The sequence below is a fragment of the Eretmochelys imbricata genome, chromosome 1, assembly GCF_965152235.1.
Source record: "Eretmochelys imbricata isolate rEreImb1 chromosome 1, rEreImb1.hap1, whole genome shotgun sequence".
Taxonomy (NCBI): domain Eukaryota; kingdom Metazoa; phylum Chordata; order Testudines; family Cheloniidae; genus Eretmochelys; species Eretmochelys imbricata.
This window is the reverse complement of record NC_135572.1, coordinates 167,214,099-167,235,215: the sequence shown is the minus strand read 5'-3', so window position 1 is coordinate 167,235,215 and position 21,117 is coordinate 167,214,099. Positions and strand designations below refer to the sequence as shown.

At 45.5% G+C, this 21,117-nt stretch overlaps 1 protein-coding gene across 2 annotated transcripts in view; it reads right to left on the bottom strand.

Annotated features, from left to right (window-relative positions):
- The window catches only part of SCAF4 (SR-related CTD associated factor 4), a 70,674-nt gene extending 49,959 nt beyond the window's left edge, over positions 1-20,715 (bottom strand). For both annotated transcript variants that reach the window (XM_077819361.1, XM_077819369.1), the window contains exon 1: positions 20,470-20,715. In XM_077819361.1, coding sequence (XP_077675487.1) covers positions 20,470-20,499 — 30 coding nt within the window. In that variant the 5' untranslated portion in view covers positions 20,500-20,715. The remainder of the gene's footprint in view (positions 1-20,469) is intronic.
- Between the last annotated feature and the right edge of the window lie 402 nt (positions 20,716-21,117).

Genomic DNA, 21,117 nt, shown 5'->3' with positions numbered 1-21,117 from the left:
CTGTTGAATCCATTCTCTCTGTGTTATCATCAACCCTTTGAGCCAGATAATTTTTAACCCAGGAGTTTGGATGACCCTTCCACACACAGCAAATTCCAGCTCCAGATTGGCTTTAACCAGTCAACATTTCAAACCAACAGATACACTCCAAGCGAGCATCCATCTCTGGCTGCCGGGAAGGATTAGTATGGCTAACTAAACATTTCATGTTTCAGAGTAACAGCCGTGTTAGTCTGTATTCACAAAAAGAAAAGGAGTACTTGTGGCACCTTAGAGACTAACCAATTTATTTGAGCATGAGCTTTCGTGAGCTACAGCTCACACGAAAGCTCATGCTCAAATAAATTGGTTAGTCTCTAAGGTGCCACAAGTACTCCTTTTCTTTAAACATTTCATGTCACCTGCTAGTTATCGTCACACAATGAATGTGTTCCTTCCCTTTATTATTTTGAAGCTCATTCTCTTTTTTGCGAAATTATTACACATTCCTTCTTTGAAGTCACTGTCAGGTGAACAAAGAGAATGCCAACACTAATTCTCCTGAATTTTAACATGAAAATATTGAAAGAAAGTAACCATTAGCATGGAGATTTCTAAACTGTGATCCTCACACCTGCCCTTCCTGGTATAACACTAAGAGCAGATTCTACTCCCTTGAGGCAGCTGTGGCCGGGAGGCTGACAGAAGGAAAAAAAAAAAAAAATGAGTACAAGGAGCCAGTGTTGTTACAAGGACCCACCTCTTTCTTCCCACAGACCAAGGAGGAGTTCCAGCCGAGAAAGCAACCAGCCTCCCATCATGAGTGCAAAAGAAGCCTGTATCAAGACACTGTCCTCAGGAGTGGTTATTTCAGGAGTGTAATAAAAAAACAAGGAACTCTGGGAGTGCAGAAGGTAGCCATGGACCAAGAGGAGGCAGGAGCCAGTACCAAAGATCAGGAGACTGCTTCTAGAGATTGATGTGATACAGCTAGGAACCAGAGAAGGATCCAAGAAGCAGGCAAGCACACAGCGGGTAGGAAGTGGGAAACCAAATATGAAGCAGTATATGAGGTAGGAGTTGGTAACATGGGGCCATTATCTGAGGAGCAAGAGAAGCAGGAATTGAGGCCTAGTAAAATAATCCGTGAGAAAGAAAGAAAAATGAAGAAGGGCCTTGAGAAAAGCAGGGCTGGGCAGAGGACTTGGGAATACTGCCTGTGTTGCTGCGGACAGCACGTCCCAAGCCACAACAGCACGAACAGAGTGAAAGTGATGAGGACACCAAAAGCAATATTCCCAAAGGGGACTCTGAAAGTGCATACATGAGGAAAGTTGGGGTGGAAAGATATGGATCAAATTTAAATGCAAGTCTAAATTAATGAAGACAAGCTATTTAAAAAAAAAAACTGCACTTACAATTTGTAACTAGCCATTGGGATGGAATAAACTAAAATTTGTTTCCTTCCCTAAGAATTTTCACATACCTCATTAAAATAAACAGGGTGATTTGCAATTTTAGAGTTCACTGTGATTGCTAAACTGTGGAAGTTAAATAAAAATGTGGCAAAACCACATTTTAAAGAAAAAAAATCAAATTGTGTGTTTACCAACCTTGTTAGTGAGATTTTGCTCCAAAACAAATTTAAAGGGATACTGTTACAACACAGATGTGTTACAGTAAGGTTTATGTCCTTTCCATATATGTGAGTGGGAATGTCCCACTAGACTTTGGATCTTTTGTTATATAAGTTGAACCCAAATGAGGGTACATGCAGAAAAGCTGTATTGTCACAAATCAGTAGAGAAGAGCATCATTCCAATAAAATTACCTACAAAAAATGTCAAATTTCTCAATTTGAAAAGTGTCTTAAAAATGCAACATCTTAATCAGTTTAAGAAACTGCACTTGGATAACCACGTAAAAACTTCAGTTTTTATTTTTATGGCAATGCATATTTGATACAATTAGCCAAAAAGACATGAATTTAAAGCTTTAGAGAGTACAGCAACTCCTCACTTAACGTTGTAGTTACGTTCCTGAAAAATGCAAGTTTAAGCAAAACAATGTTAAGTGACTCCAATTTCCCCATAAGAATTAATGTAAATGAGGGGGGTTATGTTCCAGGGAAATGTTTTTTTTGCCAGACAAGACTATATATTTATATACATATACACACACACACACACACGCACACGCACAATAAGTTTTAAACAAACAATTTAATACTGTACACAGCAATGATGGCTTGGTTGAGGTGGAGGAGTCAGAGGGTGGGATATTTCCCAGGGAATGCCTTTCTGCTAAATGATGAACTAGCAATTGGCTGAGCCCTCATGGGGTTAACTCGTTGTTAATGTAGCCTCACACTCTAAAAGGCAGCAGGAATGGAGGGAGGGGAGATAGCACGGTGGACAGAGACAGAGTGTGTGTGTGTGTGTGTGTATGATGCACATTTCCCCTTTAAGTATGCTGACCCACTCTTAAGTACACTGCCTTGTTAAGTTAATCAGCAAGCTGAGACCACAGCTGCAGCCAGAAAGCTCCCTCTGTCCTGAGCCCTGTCCTGTGTCCCCCTGCTCTATGGAGATGGGGTAAGCAGGGTGCAGGAGCAAGGGGGAGGGGGACACTCTGACATTACCCCCTCCCCGCCACCCCCACACAGCAAGCAGAAGGCTCGGGGAGCAGCTCCAAGGCAGAGGGCAGGAGCAACACATGGCAGTGGGGGGAGGGACAGCTGAACTGCCGGCAATTGATAGCCTGCTGGGCAACTGCTGCACAGGGAACTTGGGGGAGTGCGGAGCTGATAGGGGGGCTGCCAGTCCACCCTGGTTCCAAGCCCCCACCAGCTAGCTCCAACAGGCTGCTCTTCCTGCAGTGGACAAAGCAGGCGGCTGACAAACAATGTTATGAGGGAGCATTGCACAACTTTAAACAAGCATGTTCCCTAATTGATCAGCAACGTAACAACGAAACAACTTAACTGGGACGACTTTAAGTGAGGAGTTACTGTACTTTAAATTGACTACCTCAGAACAGGGATCTTTTCCTACAATCCTCTCCCCCAGGCAACTGGACCTAAAACTGTAGATTTTCCTCCTTCCTCACTCTGCAGTGGAACCAATCATATTCTATGTGGATCACACTTTAGGTTTCATAGCTGTTTCCCAACCCCATCCACAGCTACTGACCTCATAGACTAAAGAAATGAGAGGTGGAGCCAAATTCTCCTCTTAGCATGTTTGCTTGGAGCCACAGATACTCAGTTTGGCAAATCAAAGCCACAATAGAATTAAGTTGAGGCACTGGGGAGGGAACTGAGTAACAAAAAAATACTCCTGTCATCTAAGATGTTGAGGGAAAAAAAAGTCAAGGTGAAGACAGAAGTAAAATGAAGCTACTTTATTTTAAAAGGGATATTGTCAGCCTGAAGACCATGGAGGATTGAGATATTATACACCTGCTCCTGAATTCTGCTGATTTCAGTGTTTTTAAAATATATGAGGAGTACTTGTGGCACCTTAGAGACTAACAAATTTATTTGGGCATAAGCTTTCGTGGGCTAAAGCCCACTTCATCAGATGCATGCAGTAGAAAACACAGGAGGAAGATAGATAGATATATACAGAGAACATGAAAAAATGGGTGTTGCCATACCAACTCTAATGAGACTAATCAATTAAGGTGGGCTATTATTATTAGAACTAGGAAGAATCAGAACCATTAATGTGGAACGTTGCTCTCACCAGCAGGTGGGCAGTACGGGCTGCTGTTGGGGGGAGGGAGGGTGGGTGGAGAGACTGCTCAAGCTGCTGTCTGAACTTAAAGAGACAGCATACCAACACACCCACTTTGTTTCTGTCTCTTCCCCCAACACACCCACCCACCTTCAGTTGAAAAGCAGCTCACAATCTAGTAGGATGCCCATAGAAACACGACTGAGAACCCTGCATTATGTGACGCTGTACCTGCCCCATAAGGCATTGCAAACCCTTCCCAAAGCACCCTGTGGCCAGTTGCACGGTGGGATAGCTACCCACAAAGCACTGCTCTCTGTGTTGATGCAAGAGCGATGCTAGCGAACAGGGGAGTTTGAGAGAGGGTGAAGGAGATCCCCCTGCTGAACGAACAAGGTGTGAGTGCTAACCTTGGAGTGAGTGAGTTTGTTTGGCTGTGTGCGTTTTTCTTTTTCTTTCAGGTTATTTCAGTTACATGGTCAACTGGGTCAAATGGGATTGTGTGTTTGCGGACAGTTTGAGCCTTTGTTCCTTAAGCATCCTTGATCAGCCTTGTGATCATCCTCCCTCTATATGATTAATGAGGAGGTAGGGCTGACGTTGGAGGGAAGGCCTTAAAAGCCAGAGGTTAAGCGACCAAGGGGAGAGAGGGAGTCATAATATAATCATTATGGTTAGGAAGGGCCGCATCGCCAGTGTCAACACTGCTCCTGTCTCTTCCACCTGTGCCTGTATCCAGACAGAGAACCTAACCATGGATGCCTCTACCCAGATCCTGGTGTGGATTTTCAGACTGTGGCCTGCATTTCCCACTCTCAGAAAGCCAGGCTGGGGGGACCATACAGTGTGAGAGGTGCCTGCTGGTGGAATCTCTCAGCAAGCAGGTGGAAGAGCTACAGAAGGAGGTGGGTAGGCTGAGCATCCGTGATACAAGGAATTCATTGACAGTATTCATATGGAGACTTCCAAGGCTGGAGTCGTTATCTAGCTAGCGAGGACTGCTGTCATGCCACCAGGGGAGGAGGATAAGGCTCTGGTACAGGGAGGACACTGGCTGCTGGTTACTTCTGGCAGCAGGCAGTGCTCCACTCCTACTCCCAACCCACTCACTATGGTGATGGAGAACCGTTATGCTGCCCTGGCAACGGGTGATGAGGAATCACCTCCAAAGGTTGAAGAGGAGAAGCCATGTACCCGCAAGGCTGGGAGGATCACATGGCATCCCAGGAGATATGCTGCCTGCCAGGGGCCCGTATCAGAGATGTTATGGAGGGATTGTCGAGGATCATCCAGCCCTCCGACTACTACCCCATGCTGCTACTCCTTGTGGGCACTAATGATACTGCGAGGTATGACCCTCAGCAGATCAGAAGTGACTACAGGGCTCTGGGAGTAAGGGTGAGGGAGCTGGGACCGCAGGTGGTGTTCTCTCCAGTCCTTCCAGTCAAGGATAGGGGCCTCAGCAGAGACAGATGCATCCTGGAGGTGAATGCCTAGCTGCAAGGATGGTGTCGCCAGGAGGGCTTTAGCTTCCTTGACCACGGGATGCTGTTCCAGGAAGAAGGACTGCTAAGCAGAGATGGGGTCCACCTATCAAAGAAGGGAAGAGCATATTTGGCTACAGACTGGCTAACATAGTGAGGAGGGCTTTAAACTAGGTTCAACAGGGGCAGGTGACCAAAGCCCACAGGTAAGTCAAAAACATGGAGACCTGAGAGAAGGGTCAGAATGGGGGGAGCATGGGCTGTTACAACATAAATAAGGGAGAGACAAGACAGAAAGGGGAGGGGGGAAATCAAATCAGTATCTTAGATGTCTGTACACTAATGTGAGAAGTATGGGGAATAAGCAGGAAGAACTCGAAATGCTAGTAAATAAACAAAACTATGACATAGCTGGCATCCTGGAGACTTGGTGGGATAGTACTCATGACTGGAATATTGGTATAGAAGGATACAGCTTACTCAGTAAGGACAGGCAGGAGAAAAAGGGAGGAGGTGTTGCCTTATGTATTAAAAAATGTATACACTTGGACTGAGGTTGAGATAGAAATAGGAGACAGACCTGTTGAAAGTCTCTGGGTAAGGATAAAAGGGGTAAAAAACAAGGGTGCTGTCATGATAGGGTCTACGACAGACCACCAAACCAGAAAGAAGAGGTGGATGATGCTTTTCTTAAACAGCTAACAAAATCATCTAAAGCACAGGACTTGGTGATGGAGGACTTCAACTACCCAGACATCTGTTGGGAAAATAACATAGCAGGCCACAGATTATCCAACAAGTTCTTGGAATGTACTGGAAACAACTTTTTATTTCAGAAGGTGAAGAAAGCTACTGGGGGGAGGGTGTTCTAGATTTGATTTTGACAAATAGGGAGGAACTGGTTGAGAATTTGAAAGTGGAAGGCAACTTAGATGAGAGTGATCATGAAATGGTAGAGTTCATGATTCTAAGGAATGGTAGGAGGGAGAAGAGCACAATAAAGACAATGGATTTCAAGAACACAGACTTTCACAAACTCAGGGAGCTGGTAGATAAAATCCCATGGGAAGCAAGTCTAAGGGGAAAAACAACCGAAGACGCTGGTAGTTTTTCAAAGAGACATTATTAAGGGCACAAGAGCAAACTATCCCACTGCACAGGAAAAATAGGAAGTATGGCAAGAGACCACCCTGGCTTAACCAGGAGATCTTCAATGATCTAAAACTCAAAAGAGTCCTACAAAAAGTGGAAATTTGGTCAAATTACAAAGAATGAATATAAAAAACAAACACCACAAGTATGTAGGGACAAAATCAGAAAAGCCAACACACACAAAGAGATCAAACTAGGTAGGGAATAAAAGGAAACAAGAAAATATTCTACAAATACATTAGAAGCAAGAGGAAGACCAAGGACAGAGTAGGCCCGTTACTCCATGAAGGGGGAAAGACAATAACAGAAAATGTGGAAATGGCAGAGGTCCTTAATTACTTCTTTCTTTCGGTTTTCAGCAAGAAGGTTGGTGGTGATTGGACGTCTAACATAGTAAATGCTAGTGAAAATGAGGTAGGATCAGAGTCTAAAACAGGGAAAGAACAAGTCAAAAATGAGGTAGACAAGTTAGATGTCTTCAAATCACCAGGGCCTGATGAAATGCATCCTAGAATACTCAAGGAGCTGACTGAGGAGATATCTGAGCCATTCGCAATTGTCTTTGAAAAGTCATGGAAGACGTGAGACATTCCAGAAGACTGGAAAAGGGCAAATATAGTGCCCATCCATAAAAAGGGAAATAAGGACAACCCGGGGAATTACAGACCAGTCAGCTTAACTTCTGTACCTGGAAAGATAATGAAGCAAATAATTAAGCAATCAATTTGCAAACATCTAGAAGATAATAAGATAACAGTCAGCATAGATTTGTCAAGAACAAATTGTGTCAAACCAACCTGATAGCTTTCTTTGACAGCTTAACAAGCCTCGTAGATGGGGGAAGCGGTAGATGTGGTATATCTTGATTTTAGTAAGGCTTTTGATACTGTCTCACATGACCTTCTCATAAACAAACTAAGGAAATACAACCTAGATGGAGCTACTATAAGGTGGGTGCATCACTGGTTGGAAAATCGTTCCCAGGGAGTAGTTATCAATGGTTCACGGTCATACTGGAAGGGCATAACAAGTGGGGTCCCGCAGGGATCAGTTCTGGGTCCAGTTCTGTTCCATATCTTCATCATCAATGATTTAGATAATGGCACAGACAGTACACTTACAAAGTTTGTAGACGATACCAAGCTGGGAGGGGTTCCAAGTGCCTTGGAGGACAGGATTAAAATTCAAAATGGTCTGGACAAATTGGAGAAATGGTCTGAAGAAAATAGCATGAAATTCAGTAAGGAAAAATGCAAAGTATTCCACTTAGGAAGGAACAATCAGTTGCACACATAAAAATGGGAAATGACTGCCTAGGAAGGAGTACTGCAGAAAGGGATCTGGGGTTCATAGTGGATCACAAGAAAAATGAGTCAACAGTGTAATGCTGTTGCAAAAAAAAGCAAACATCATTCTGGGATGTATTAGTAGGAGTATTGTAAGCAAGACACGAGAAGTAATTCTTCCATTCTACTCTGCGCTGATTAGGCATCAACTGGAGTATTGTGTCCAGTTCTGGGCACCACATTTCAAGAAAGATGTGGACAAATTGGAGTAGGTCCAGAGAAGAGCAACAAAAATGATTAAAGGTCTAGAAAACATAACCTATGAGGAAAGACTGAAAAAACTGAGTTTGTTTAGTCTGGAGAAGAGAAGACTGAGAGGGAACATGATAACAGTTTTCAAGCACATAAAAAGGTTGTTACAAAGAGGACGGAGAAAAATTGTTCTTTTTAACCTCTGGATAGGACAAGCAGCAATGGGCTTAAATTTTTAGCAAGGGCGGTTTAGGTTGGACATTAGAAAAAACGTCCTGTTAGAGTGGTTAAGCACTGGAATAAATTGCCTAGGGAGAGTGTAGAATCTCCATCATTGGGGATTTTAAAGAGCGGCTTGGACAAACACCAGTAAGGGATGGTCTAGATCAGGGATCAGACAGGACAGTTTGTTTACCTGCGGACACTACAGTGACAGCCAGTGATTCCCGCAGTCCCCACTGTCCTGGAACAGTGAACCGTGGCCAGTGGGAGCTGCAGGTAAACAAATGGTCCCGGCTCGCCAGCAGATCTCCCTGATAGCCACGTGCCAAAGGTTGCTGATCCCTGGTCTAGATAATACTTGGCGCTGCCATGAGTGCAGGGGATTGGACTAGATGACCTCTCAAGGTCCCTTCCAGTTCTATGATTCTAAGAGCTGCTAGTGTGGATGTGCTCTGCTGACATAAGGAGCACAGTGTGGACAAGCGACAGCGGTTTAATTAAAGCGGCATAACTTTTGCTGACAATTCCGCAGTGTAGACAAGGCCTTAAACACCAGCAGCTGGCCTTTGTCAACAGGATATTGCCTTTGAACCCTCCACCCCCACTTTGATATTCACTACTGGCTACTAAGTTTCTGGTGATTTTTTTCAAGCCTTGTTTAGGGCCAAAAGAAAACAGTCCAACATATAGATATCTTCAGCAGACTATCAAAAAATGTTCCTAAATGAGTCTAAGTTTTCCAACAAACATGTTGAAAAAAATTTCTCCAAAAGCAGGTCTTCCATAGTCCATGTATACTGCCACTTACCCACAAATTCCAAATCACCTTCTCTAGCACAAGGAAGTTTTATTTTAAGGCAACTCATCAAGGAAATATAATGAAGCAGACTTTGAAAGCGGTCTTCCCCACACAGACGAGTACATCAACTACAACCGAATATCAAAGAGCAAGGAAGTGGGGGGCAATTCCAGAAACAATGATAAAGCTAGTCCACTTTTTTTATATTTTGACAAGGAACAACAGAGGAAGAAATACCAAATATCCTCATATGAAGTTAGGGCAAAGGATAGTGGTAAACAATGAACGTTTTTAAACTGAAGTCTGCAAAGACAAGAAAAAAATATATATTTTGGGCTGGGCATGATCTTTAAAAAATACAAGTACCACATATATCTATATCTTCTGGGAAATACCAAATGTGAGAAATATACGTTTTGCGATACTATTGAACAGAACCCTGTTCAGGTTCAGTAGCTTCCACCCATATTAAATACCATGGCACACAAACATGAAGCTGTGAAGGTTTGCAAACTGCTTTAAGGAGCTCAAACAATTACCCACTTTTCAGAAAGAGAGATCTGTGTCTGATGTGACAAGTCTCAAACTTCTGAGTTAATAGTTCGTCACATCAACATCAGTTACTTAATTGGCCAACAGCAAATGCTGAAAACTGGGCATCTGGCATTAAGCTCTTGTCTACACTATGGGGTTAGGTAGAATTTAGCTGCGTTAGGTCGATTTTAAAATGAATGCATCTACACTACCAACCCCTTTCCGTCGACCTAAAGGGCTCTTAAAATCGACTTCTGTACTCCTCCCCGGTGAGGGGAGTAGCGCTAAAATCAACCTTGCTTGGTCGAATTTGGGGTACTGCAGACGCAATTCAACAGTATTGGCCTCCCGGAGCTGTCCCAGAGTGCTCCAATGTGACCTCTCTGGACAGCACTTTGAACTCTGATGCACTAGCCAGGTGCACAGGAAATTTTGAATTTCATTTCCTGTTTGGTCAGCGTGGCGAGCTCAGCAGCAGAGGTGACCATGCAGTCCCCCCAGAATCGCAAACGAGCCCCAGCATGGACCAAAAGGGAGACACTGGATCTGATTGCTGTACGGGGAGAAGAATTTGTGCAGGCCAAACTCTAATCAAAAAGAAGAAATACAAACATATATGCCAAAATCGCACAGGGCATGGTGGACAGAGGCTACAACAGGGACACACAGCAGTGTCGCATGAAAGTTAAGGAGCTCAGACAAGCCTACCAAAAGACAAAGGAAGCAAATGGTTGCTCCAGGTCAGAGCCCCATACATGACACTTCTATGATCAGCTGCATGGCATTCTTGGGGGGGGAACCCTACCACTACCCCACCACTGTCCATGGACACCTGCAAGGGGGAGTCTCACGCAACAGGGAGGAGGATTTTGTGGATGAGGAGGAGCAGCAGGCAAGTGGTGAATCCGTTCTCCCCAGCAGCCAGGACCTTTTCATCACCCTGGAGCCAATACCCTCCCAAGGCGGGATCCCCAACCCTCAAGAGAAGGCAGCTCTGGTGAGTGCACATTTTTAACTACAGTACAGGGTTTAAAAACAATAGTGTTTAATGTCTGATTTGCCCTGAAGAATTGGGATGCATTCACGGCCAGTACAGTTACTGGGAAAGTCTGCTAACGTGCCTGGGGTGGAGCAGCAATCCTCCAGGGACATCTCCATGAAGCTCTCCTGGAGGTACTCTGAAAGCCTTTGCAGAAGGTTTCTGGGGAGGGCTGTCTTATTTCATCCTGCACAGTAGGACACTTTACCAAGCCAAGCCAGTAGCAAGTAGTCTAGAATCATTGCAGCACAAAGCATGCAGTGAATGGTCCTGGGTTTTGGTCGCATTCAAGCAACATTCGGTCTATATCTTTCTCTGTTAGCCTCAGGAGAATGAGATCATTCATGATCACCTGGTTGAAATAGGGGAATTTTTGTAAGGGAATAGTAAAAGGACCCTGTTCGTGCTGGGTTTTTTGCACTTGGCTAAAAGGGATCATCCTGGAGAATCAGCAGGGGGGAGGGGTGAAGGGCTCATCTCAGAGAACAGCCATGCGGCAGCTGGGGGGAGGTATGTGCTGCATATGCACCTGAAAACCGCAGCCCCTCCTTTTAAATGTGAAGCCCAACCAGCATTGCTTGCTATAGGAAAGGATGGCGCTGCAGTCTGAAACCATTCCCACATGTTATGAAGGCGTAAGAAGCCAACCACGTGTCCCAAAAGGCTTACCATGGCTGCCTGGAAACTGAATTCTGTTGCCCAGCCGTGTGTGATGTGTCACCATACAGGCAGGCGCTCAATATAAAACGCAAAATGCGACCTTGTACCTAAAGCACATGTGCTGTCTGCTATGAATTGCCTGATTCACTGTGAAAGAGTCTCCCTTTTGTTCTCAGAAATGTATCATCTTAAATTTTACTCTCCCTTTTTATCTCCCCCCAGATGCAAATGTTTCTATGCTCCCCCTATCATCTCTGTCCGAGGTTATCGCAGATTAGAAGGTGAAAAAAACACAGTCGCAATGACATGTTTTCTGAGCTCATGCAGATCTCCCGCACTGATAGGGCACAGCTTAATACATGGAGGCATTCAGTGGCAGACGCCAAGAAAGCATTAAGTGAGCGCAAAGAGCAGAGGCAGGAGGCGATGCTGAGGCTAATGGGGGAGCAAACGGACATGATGAAGCGTCTGCTGGAGCTGGAGGAAAGCCAACAAGAGCACAGCCCCCGACGGCATCCATTGTATAACCGACTGCCCTCCTCCCCAAGTTCCATATACTCCTCACCCAGACACCCAAGAACACAGGGGGGTGGGAGGGAGCAGCGGGAGACTTCGGGCACCTAGCCATTCCACTCCAGAGGATGGCCCAAGCAACAGAAGGCTATCATTCAAACAATTTTTATTTGTAGTGTGGCTACAATAAGCAAGATAGCCCTGTCCTTCCCTCCTCCTGCACCCCACTCCACCAGGGCTACCGTCAGTTCTCACTTTTTTTTTTTTTAAATTAATAAAGAAAGAATGCATGGTTTCAAAACAATAGTTACTTTATTTCCTTTGCCAGCTGTGATCGAAGGGGGGGGAGGGTGGTTGGCTTACAGGCAATTAAAATCAACAAAGGGGCAGGTTTGTAGCAAGGAGAAACACACTCAACTGTCACACTGTAGCCTGGCCTGTCATGAAACTGGTTTTCAAAGCCTCTCTGATGTGCAGCGTGCCTGGCTGTGCTCTTCTAATCGCCCTGGTGTCTGGCTGCTCAAAATCGGCTGCCAGGTGATTTGCTTCAACCTCCCACCTTGCCATAAACATCTCCCCCTTACTCTCATAGATATTATGGAGCACATAGAAAGCAGCAATAACAATGGGAATGCTGGTTGTGCTGAGGTCTAACCTAGTCAGCAAACAGCGCCAGCGAACTTTTAAATGTCCAAAGGCACATTCTGCCACCATTCTGCACTTGCTCAGCCTATAGTTGAACTGCTCCTTACTACTGTCCAGACTGCCTGTGTATGGCTTCATGAGCCATGGGAGCAAGGGGTAGGCTGGGTCCCCAAGGATAACTATTGGCATTTCAACATCCCCAATGGTAATTTTCTGGTCTGGGAAGTGCTTCTTGCAACTGCTCGAACAGCCCAGAGTTCCTAAAGATGCGAGCGTCATGCACCTTTCCTGGCCATCCCACGTTGATGTCAGTGAAACATCCCTCGTGATCCACCAGTGCTTGCACACCACTGAGAAGTACCCCTTGCGGTTTACATACTGGTTGGCAAGGTGGTCCGGAGCCAAGATGGGGATATGCGTTCCGTCTATTGCCCCACCACAGTTAGGGAACCCCATGCAGCAAAGCCATCTACTATGACCTGCACATTTCCTAGAGTCACTACCCTTGATAGCAGATCATCAGTGACTGCATTGGCTACTTGGATCACAGCAGTCCCTACAGTAGACTTGCCCACTCCAAACTGATTCCCGACTGATCGGTAGCAGTCAGGCATTGCAAGCTTCCACAGGGCTATCGCCACTCACTTCTCGACTGTCAGGGCAGCTCTCATCTTGGTATTCCTGTGCTTGAGGGCGGGGGAAAGCAACTCACAAAGTTCAAGGAAAGTGGCCTTACACATGCGAAAGTTTCGCAGCCATTGTGACTCATCCCATACCTGCAACACTATGTGGTCCCACCTGTCTGTGCTTGTTTGCCGGGCCCAGAATCGGTGTTCCGCTGTATCAACCAGCCCCACTGCTGCCATGATGTCCCAATTGCCACAGCCCGTGCTTTCAGGAACGTCTGTGTCTATGTCCTCAACACAATCGTCCTCGTGCTGGCGTCTCCTAGCCCAGTTCTGCACATACTCCAGGATAATGTGCGAGGTGTTTACAATGCTCACAACAGCAGCGGTGAGCTGAGCGGGCTCCATGCTTGCCGGGGTATGGCATCTGCACGGGTAACTCAGGAAAAAAGGCGCAAAACGATTGTCTGCCGTTGCTTTCATAGAGGGAGGGAAGGGCAACTGACGACATGTACCCAAAACCACCCGTAACAATGTTTTTGCCCCATCAGGCATTGGGAGCTTAACCCAGAAAGCCAACGGGCAGTGGAGACTGCGGGAACTGTGGGATAGCTAGCCACGGTATTGAGGACCCACTCTGCCAACTTAATGCGCTTAGTGGGGACATAAACAATAGACTGTATAAAATCAATTTCTAAAAATCGACTTTTATAAAATCGACCTAATTTCGTAGTGTAGACATACCCTAAGACTAAGAAGAGTGTCTTTCTACATACACAGCCAGGGCCTGACTTTCAGAGGAACTAAGCACACACAACTCCACTGAAGCCAAAAAGCAATATAGGCGTTGAGCACCTCTGAAAAATCTTTACCTTTAGTAATAAAAATCAACCTACTACATTACATCTTATCAGGTGCTGAGACATTAAAGAAAGTATGTGTTCCTATACAGTACTATGCTGTTGCTTGCTTGACTGCTTGCATAGTCTTGTTCTAAACATATAAATAAGAAGTCTTCATAAAAATTAGCACATAAGGAATCCAAGAACAGATTTTTTTCTACAAGTGTGTTGAATACATCTGAATTACAGTTAGAAATATTTTACAATGACAAAATTATAGGTTATTCAAATACAATTTTAGGTATTTGCTCATATGCCTATGCAAAATTAACTGAGTATTTGCAGGAAGGGATGGAGGAGGAAGGAAAGAAAGAAGAAAATAACAATACACTTATGCTAACAAAGTACCAGTAATACTATTGGATTATCAGACTGAAAAGGTCTAGCTAGAGACAAACATAAAAAATGAATGGGTCCAGGGTCTACCTGCTGGACAGAAGCCTGGTCCTTACCCTACCACAAATCCCCAGAGCTACTGAGAAAAGAGAAATGTTGGAATTCCTACAAAATTTCTGCCCTTGGGCTGTGGCTCAGAGGATCCATCATTAGTATCAGCCTCTGACATGTGAGCTCTGAAGCTTAGCAACTACTAGCTGCTGCCAAGGGTAAGAGACCATCATAAACTGATTCTTTGGAAGATGAAGCCACAGTCTAATCTGTCCAAAGGTAAACCAAGGGCAGTCTAGCATACATGAGACGTAGTCCACTAAAGTATTCCTGCTGACTAGAAGGATAAACTTACAAAGTTAGGAGTTCATTTGGGGCAAACATCTTTATAAACACTTTCAAATGGAAATGAAAAAGTATGTGGGAGACTATTTAGTTTTGGTCTGAGCTACTTAGTTCAGTAGCTCAAAACCTGAAACATTATCTGCCTCCTAAGATCAATTTATTAATTTATTTCTCCCTTCGTAAGACTCCTACTCTCCTTGAAGGTTGCTTCTCTTCACTTCCCCATTTTTTACTTCTGCTAGCCTCTGACAGGATTCTCAACCTTTCTTGTTCTCTGTCTCTTGTTCAGAGGGAATGGGATCCTTCAGGATCACACTGATACTGCTCCTTCAGTTGCTCTGCAGTTGCCACTAAAGCAACGCAAAGCATCTTCCTTACCCCTGTGGATGAATTTACTGCTGAAATAATTTCAGTCCTGGTAGTACAGTAAATGAAGGACCAAGCTGAATCCAAAATTCTGATGTACTGCAACTACCATACCCTTCGAACTGTGCACATATCTTCTACTCTTCTTCCCATACACCCCTCTCCCCTCAATGTACATCGCTGCTCCTGATTATGCACTCAGAATAACCCCTAAGGCTATCTGGAGAGTAGCACTAGCATGGTCCCAGGCTATGCCTACACAGTGCCATAATACAGGACTATAGGGCCATGAACGGCAGAGTTGCGCTCTAACTGCCCCATGTGGATGCTACTGCCGCAAACTAAAAAATATCTAGGTCACATTAATGACAGGTTTCAGAGTAGCAGCCGTGTTAGTCTGTATTCGCAAAAAGAAAAGGAGTACTTGTGGCACCTTAGAGACTAACCAATTTATTTGAGCATAAGCTTTTGTGAGCTACAGCTCACTTCATCGGAGCTTATGCTCAAATAAATTGGTTAGTCTCTAAGGTGCCACAAGTACTCCTTTTCTTTTAGGTCACATTAAGATACTCTTTGGTGTACTCTGCAATTCACACCCCTATAGTCTGCACTGAGATGCAGTGTAGACAAACCCCTAGTCTGTTTCACTCTATTGCCCCTGCAGACATGGGAAATATGATTTCTGCAGGAGCAACAAAGGCATGAGCTTCAATTGCCTTGTGAACCAAAATGGCCAGGAGAGAGGAACAGCAATGTTAGTCTTTCCTCCTAGCATCAGATTGGCAACTGTGCCTCTCTTGCTCTTCCATACATATAAAATAACTAGGACTGCATCAGTTTCCATAAACCACTGCACTAGCTGGGGAAATACTGTGCAGGATCTCTCAGAGAATTCTCTTAATATGGACTTGGGGGAACAGAACACAGAAAACCCACATTTCTGTACCAAGTTTAAAACCTTGAACGCAGACATAAATCACTGACAAAAACTTTGTCAATGTGGAACTACCACTTTGTTATTGTGGAATGGGAATAATGGTCATGCTCTAAAAAGTTTGGAGTGTGTAACTGCTAACAGGGCCAGTGAAAGAAGTCTTGCATGTTATTTGCCCCCCAAAGTTGAGTTTTACTACACAGTGGTTACAGTAACCTTAAGGACCTGTGAGAAAATTGATGTGTGTGTGGGGGGAGATGGATAACACCCCTGCAACATATAGCCCCTCCACCATTTCCAGCTCACCCTCCGCTTGTTATCCCATCGAGCCATTAGAACGTCAGACCCCAATTTGATTCACTATCTCCACCTCACACCCGCATGAAGCACAGGAAAAGTCAAGCCAATGCAAGTACATATGTGGATTTTATAGCACTCAAACAATCATCTCGATCTTAATTGTAAAGCATCGATACGCCGCACCTCCCCAACCCTAAACCCTCACTCTTGCTGTGCCACCTACCTCCATGTCACCACTCCCAGTGTCTGACCCCTGCCACGCTCAATGCAGCTCCAAACCCCTCTTCCCTATCCCTCCCACTCCTCAGCTCCCAAACCCCACTACCATCCCAGTAAGCATTTGCATGCATAATTTATTTTCTGGTTCAATACATTTCGCCAAACACACCTGACAGACACACTTTTGCAACAGGCCTACAACCTTTTCCAGATTTTTGCTCTAGGTCAGACTTGAACTCACATAGCTGGATGTAGGTCTGGCTCAATGGCTACTGCATATCCGCTTTAGCTACCCAGCCGTAGTGAAAACTTGCCGGCCATTAAGCCTGAATGTTAGGTATGTGCCTAACTAGAGTGCTGAACTCTCTTGCTACTGTTTTCAATTTGCTCCCCTCAAGGAGCAGTAGATGCCCTGCAATAGCTGAAGTACATGTCCTGCAATGGAGACCATCTGGGGCACGATCAGTTCCCTGACTGAACAAAAATATGTTGGCATACTCCATCAACCTTAAGAAAAGCTGTTTGTTTTTTTGGAGGGGGGTGGGGGCATGGGAGGGGGAAGGGATTGTATCTCAGTATCCCCCATGATCAAATTACCCCAAATTTGGATCACTTACTCTACTCTGTATCACCACAAACACAAAGCAAACCAAATTACAAGGCAATCCATGTAACCATGTGGATTTTAGAGCATTTAGAAGAGTCAGGCTTTAAACAGAAAACTGTTCTAACCTTAATTATAGCAGAACTAGCATTGTGCTAGAATATTGCTTTCTTCACGTAAGGAAATAATGCTAGCTGATAACAGGTGAGTGACTAGGGAAAAGATTGGGAGGAAAAGATAGAGGTATACTGATACTGCAAAATGAGATCTGTCATTAGTATAAGATTGCTATACTAGATCAAAAATTCAATCGTCTGGTCAACTGCCCATGCATCAATAATAAAGAACTGAGCTACAGTTGTAGACAAAGACGAAATGCCCACCCGAATATCCATTCTCTTCATTTTTGGGGGGTGTTACTGACTTTGGGTACACCACCCTGAGTCACATGTAGAAGTGAGTGATGACACCGCTTGGTTCTTAACATAATCATAAAATTATAACAATGCACAATTATCAGTCTGTTGGCTCTTATATTACTTCCATTGGCAAAGCTGAACACAGAAGCTTAGGCCAAGTCTACACTAAAAAGTCAGGTCGACCCAGCTACGTCACTCGGAGTGACATAATTAAGCCGACTTAACTCCCTGTATAGACAGTGCTAGGTCAATGGAAGAATTCTTCCATCAATCTAGTGCTGCTTCTTGGGGAGGTAGATTAACTACAGCGACAAAAGAACCTCTCCTGTTGGTGTAGCACATGTCTACTCTGAAGTGCTACAGCAACGCCACTGCAGCATTTCTAGTGCAGACATAGCAGACTTATTGTGCAGAGGCCTATAATAAGCACTACCGGTCCCTAATTTTTTAGGATTCGAATTTGAAAAAAAATTAGTTAACTTAGCATAGCTAAGCGTACACTGCCAAACCAAAATATAACCAAAGCGAACACTGGAAAAGAAACATTACATGCTTTTCCTCACACGGGCGTCAAGGTCATATTTTTGGTATACTGGTTTTCTCAAGAAATGTGTTAGTAGGATTTTGCACCTCAACATGTTACCCATTAGTTATGCTCACTACATATTTAACTACAAAACTGTATACTTTAACAAAATTCACAAATTCTAATTCATTGTTTCAGGAGTACCTGGTTCAAACTAGTTATCTGATAGGTAATACACTACATTACAGGGCTACCAAATACCACTAGTTGGCAATATGTGCTCAAAATATGAGTAAAAATATAGTAGGCATAATAATTGTTTGTTTAGCACGAACGATGCGCTTACTGCTGTAGAAAATTTAGTGTTTTCCCAAATGAGTTTACAATCCAGATACAGAGGAAAGGTCAAACTGCGAAGTTCAGAGAAGGGATTAAGAGCTGAGTTTTTTATTTAGTTTTCAAAATATATAAACCAATTTCTTGTGGGCATCTAAAGAAAGCCAGGAAACTAAATGTTGAACTGAACAGATGAGTAAATCCCATTGAGCATAAAGTTAAGCAAATGCACAAGTGACTGCAGAATTGGAACCATAGAGAATAAGCCATTTGTGAGGGAAATCATATTAAAATCTCAACTGGGTACATGTTTTAATACAATTTCATCTTCACATAAGTTATCAAATTGAAATTCTGCAGAGTTACTAGAATTTCATGTACTCTTTTTGATTCTGTATCCAGAAGTAAAATATTGAGAGAGTCAGGCATCATACATTTATTATTTCTTGGGCACCCAGATGTGCTATTTAAGACATACCCATTTTGAATACATCAGAATGAGATTACTTAAAATATCAAGAGATACTGATGGTTATCTAAATTAACACATTTACCTAAATCATTTGGGTCAGCAAATAAAATTTGTATAGTTGTATGAATGGCATTTTGTCCAATATCAGTAAAGTTAAGCCGTACAAGGAAGCAATATAATGAGATGAATGAAGTGGCAAGCACTGCTAGTATCTCCACTGATATTTGGCTAGGTAAAGGTGATTTCTGTCCTACATGCCAATAAGAATAGAAAGCACAAAATATGTGCAATCTAACCCCAATTAATATAACTTAGTAGATTTCTGTTTAAAAACACCACCACTTGCCTGAAATGTGGAAAATGGAGAGCCCTCAAACTGCCAATTGTGTCAAAATAAGAAACGTGTCAATTTAAAAGTGCTGGTTAAAACTCACACTCAAAATTCACTCCTTAGCTATGGAGTTATCTGTGTCATTTCAAAATGTAAAGATCTCATGAATGGAATAGAAAAATCATACTATAGAAAGAAAAATACAAAGTCAGTTATTTCGTAGAGGATAAGTAGGTATGTAATTGTGTTCATACTGATACTCTAGTCTAGTGCAACTGACATGCAGATGCAAAGAATGAACTTTACACAGCATGACTTTGTCACAGGAGAGCAGTCTGCCATTTTTCCTGTTTCTGTTTAGCAACCATTCACAGCACACTAACCTTCAAAATGCATTAAACATTCTGGAATAAGTCTTGGAAACCTTACATTAAAGATGTGCTTACATTTAGCAGGTTACTTGCAATGAACACACACACTACAATTAACACCTAGAATGATTTGCAAGAACATCCTGTGCACCAAAACTTTTATTTAAAGTTAGCGCCAACTACACATTCATTTTAAATTTAGGTGGGAATAAAAACTTTAGACATCAGGATCTGGCATATTTTGATGTTCAATTTGGAAGACACAATCGCTGGTATATTATTGCCCAGCTAGAGAGTTTTCAGATCAGGCAGAGTTGCAACAACCAGTAGCAGCCGAAAGAAAAGAGTGACGGAGATGGCACAAGGGCCTTCCATGCCTCATGAAAGGAGGCTGGTCCCAACCTCTCCCCACCCGCCACATGCTTCGTTTCGGGGCTTGTCACCTGACCCTTTCCCCACACGCTGCTCCGTATCCGCACACGGAGAAGTTCCTGTTCGATCGTGGGCAGCCCCTTCGTTTGCTGCTGCCCAGCCCGTGCTATCTGCCCCGCGTTCACGTGGTCGCTTCCTCCCCCAGCCCTGGCAGGGAAGGAGGCGCCCCGGCTGTGAACCACCCGGTCCCCGCGAGGCGCAGCGCAGCGCGCCCGGGGTAACGCCTGGGCGCGAGGGCCCGGCCGCGCGCCCCAGCTCCCGGGCGGCCCGCGCGCTGGGCGGGCGGCAGAGAGGGGGCGGGGATCCCCCGGCCTCACCCGAAGGAACGCGGCGCTGGCCGCTCCTGGGGCGGGGGAGCGCTGGGCCGCCCGGCCTCCGTCAGACCCACGGAGCCCGAACAGCCTCGGGAGCGAGGGGAGGCCGCAGGCCGGCCGCTACCTGGGCCTCCGCGGAGGCCTCTGCTGGGCCGGGCCTCGGCTCTCCCTCGCCCCGGGGCAGGAAGCAGCGGGGTAGGCGGCCGCGATAGCGGCTTCGTGACCCCCAGAACCGATCTCTGGCCGCCGGGCCCGGCCTCCCCCCACCCTCCCCGGCTCCCACCTCCTGGTTGAAGGCGTTCACGGCCTCCATGTTGGCGGCGGCTGGTGCGGGTGCCCGCGGCGGGAGGCGGGAGGCTCGGTCCCGCTCAGGGGCTCCGCGCTAACATGTCCGTTCGGCGGCGGAGCTCTGCGCGCAGGCGGCGTCTCACTGGCCGGGCTCCGCACAGACCGTCTCTCCCAGCGGGATGGCGGAGGGAGCCCGCGCCGCGCACAGCACCCTGGGATCGCTTAGGCCTCCCGGCCCCGCGCCACCCACAGGAGAGAGCGCGCGCGCGGCGCGGTTGCGAGGACGCCACGTGACCGGCCCCCCCATCTCCTGTTACTATCTCGAGCCCCGCCATGTCAGAAACGGCCCCGCCCCCGGGGAGAGGGGGAAAGGGGCGGAGCGGGGCGAGATAAATCTTTCGCTTCTCTTCCTCCTCCCACTCCTGCCCGCACCCAGGGCGGGGTGTTTGCCAGGTGGCGGAGGGGGTGAGGTTCACCTAGCCCAAGGGAAGGGGAGAGAGCTCTTCCCCTCCCCCGCCCAGCAAAGGGAGGAGGGAGCCCCTGTGCAAGAAGGGCCAGCAGTGGCCTCCGCGCTCCCGAAGGCACAAGGCGCTCTGCCTGTGCCTGCAGCTGGCCCCGGTGTCCAGAGACTGGCAAGTGCCCC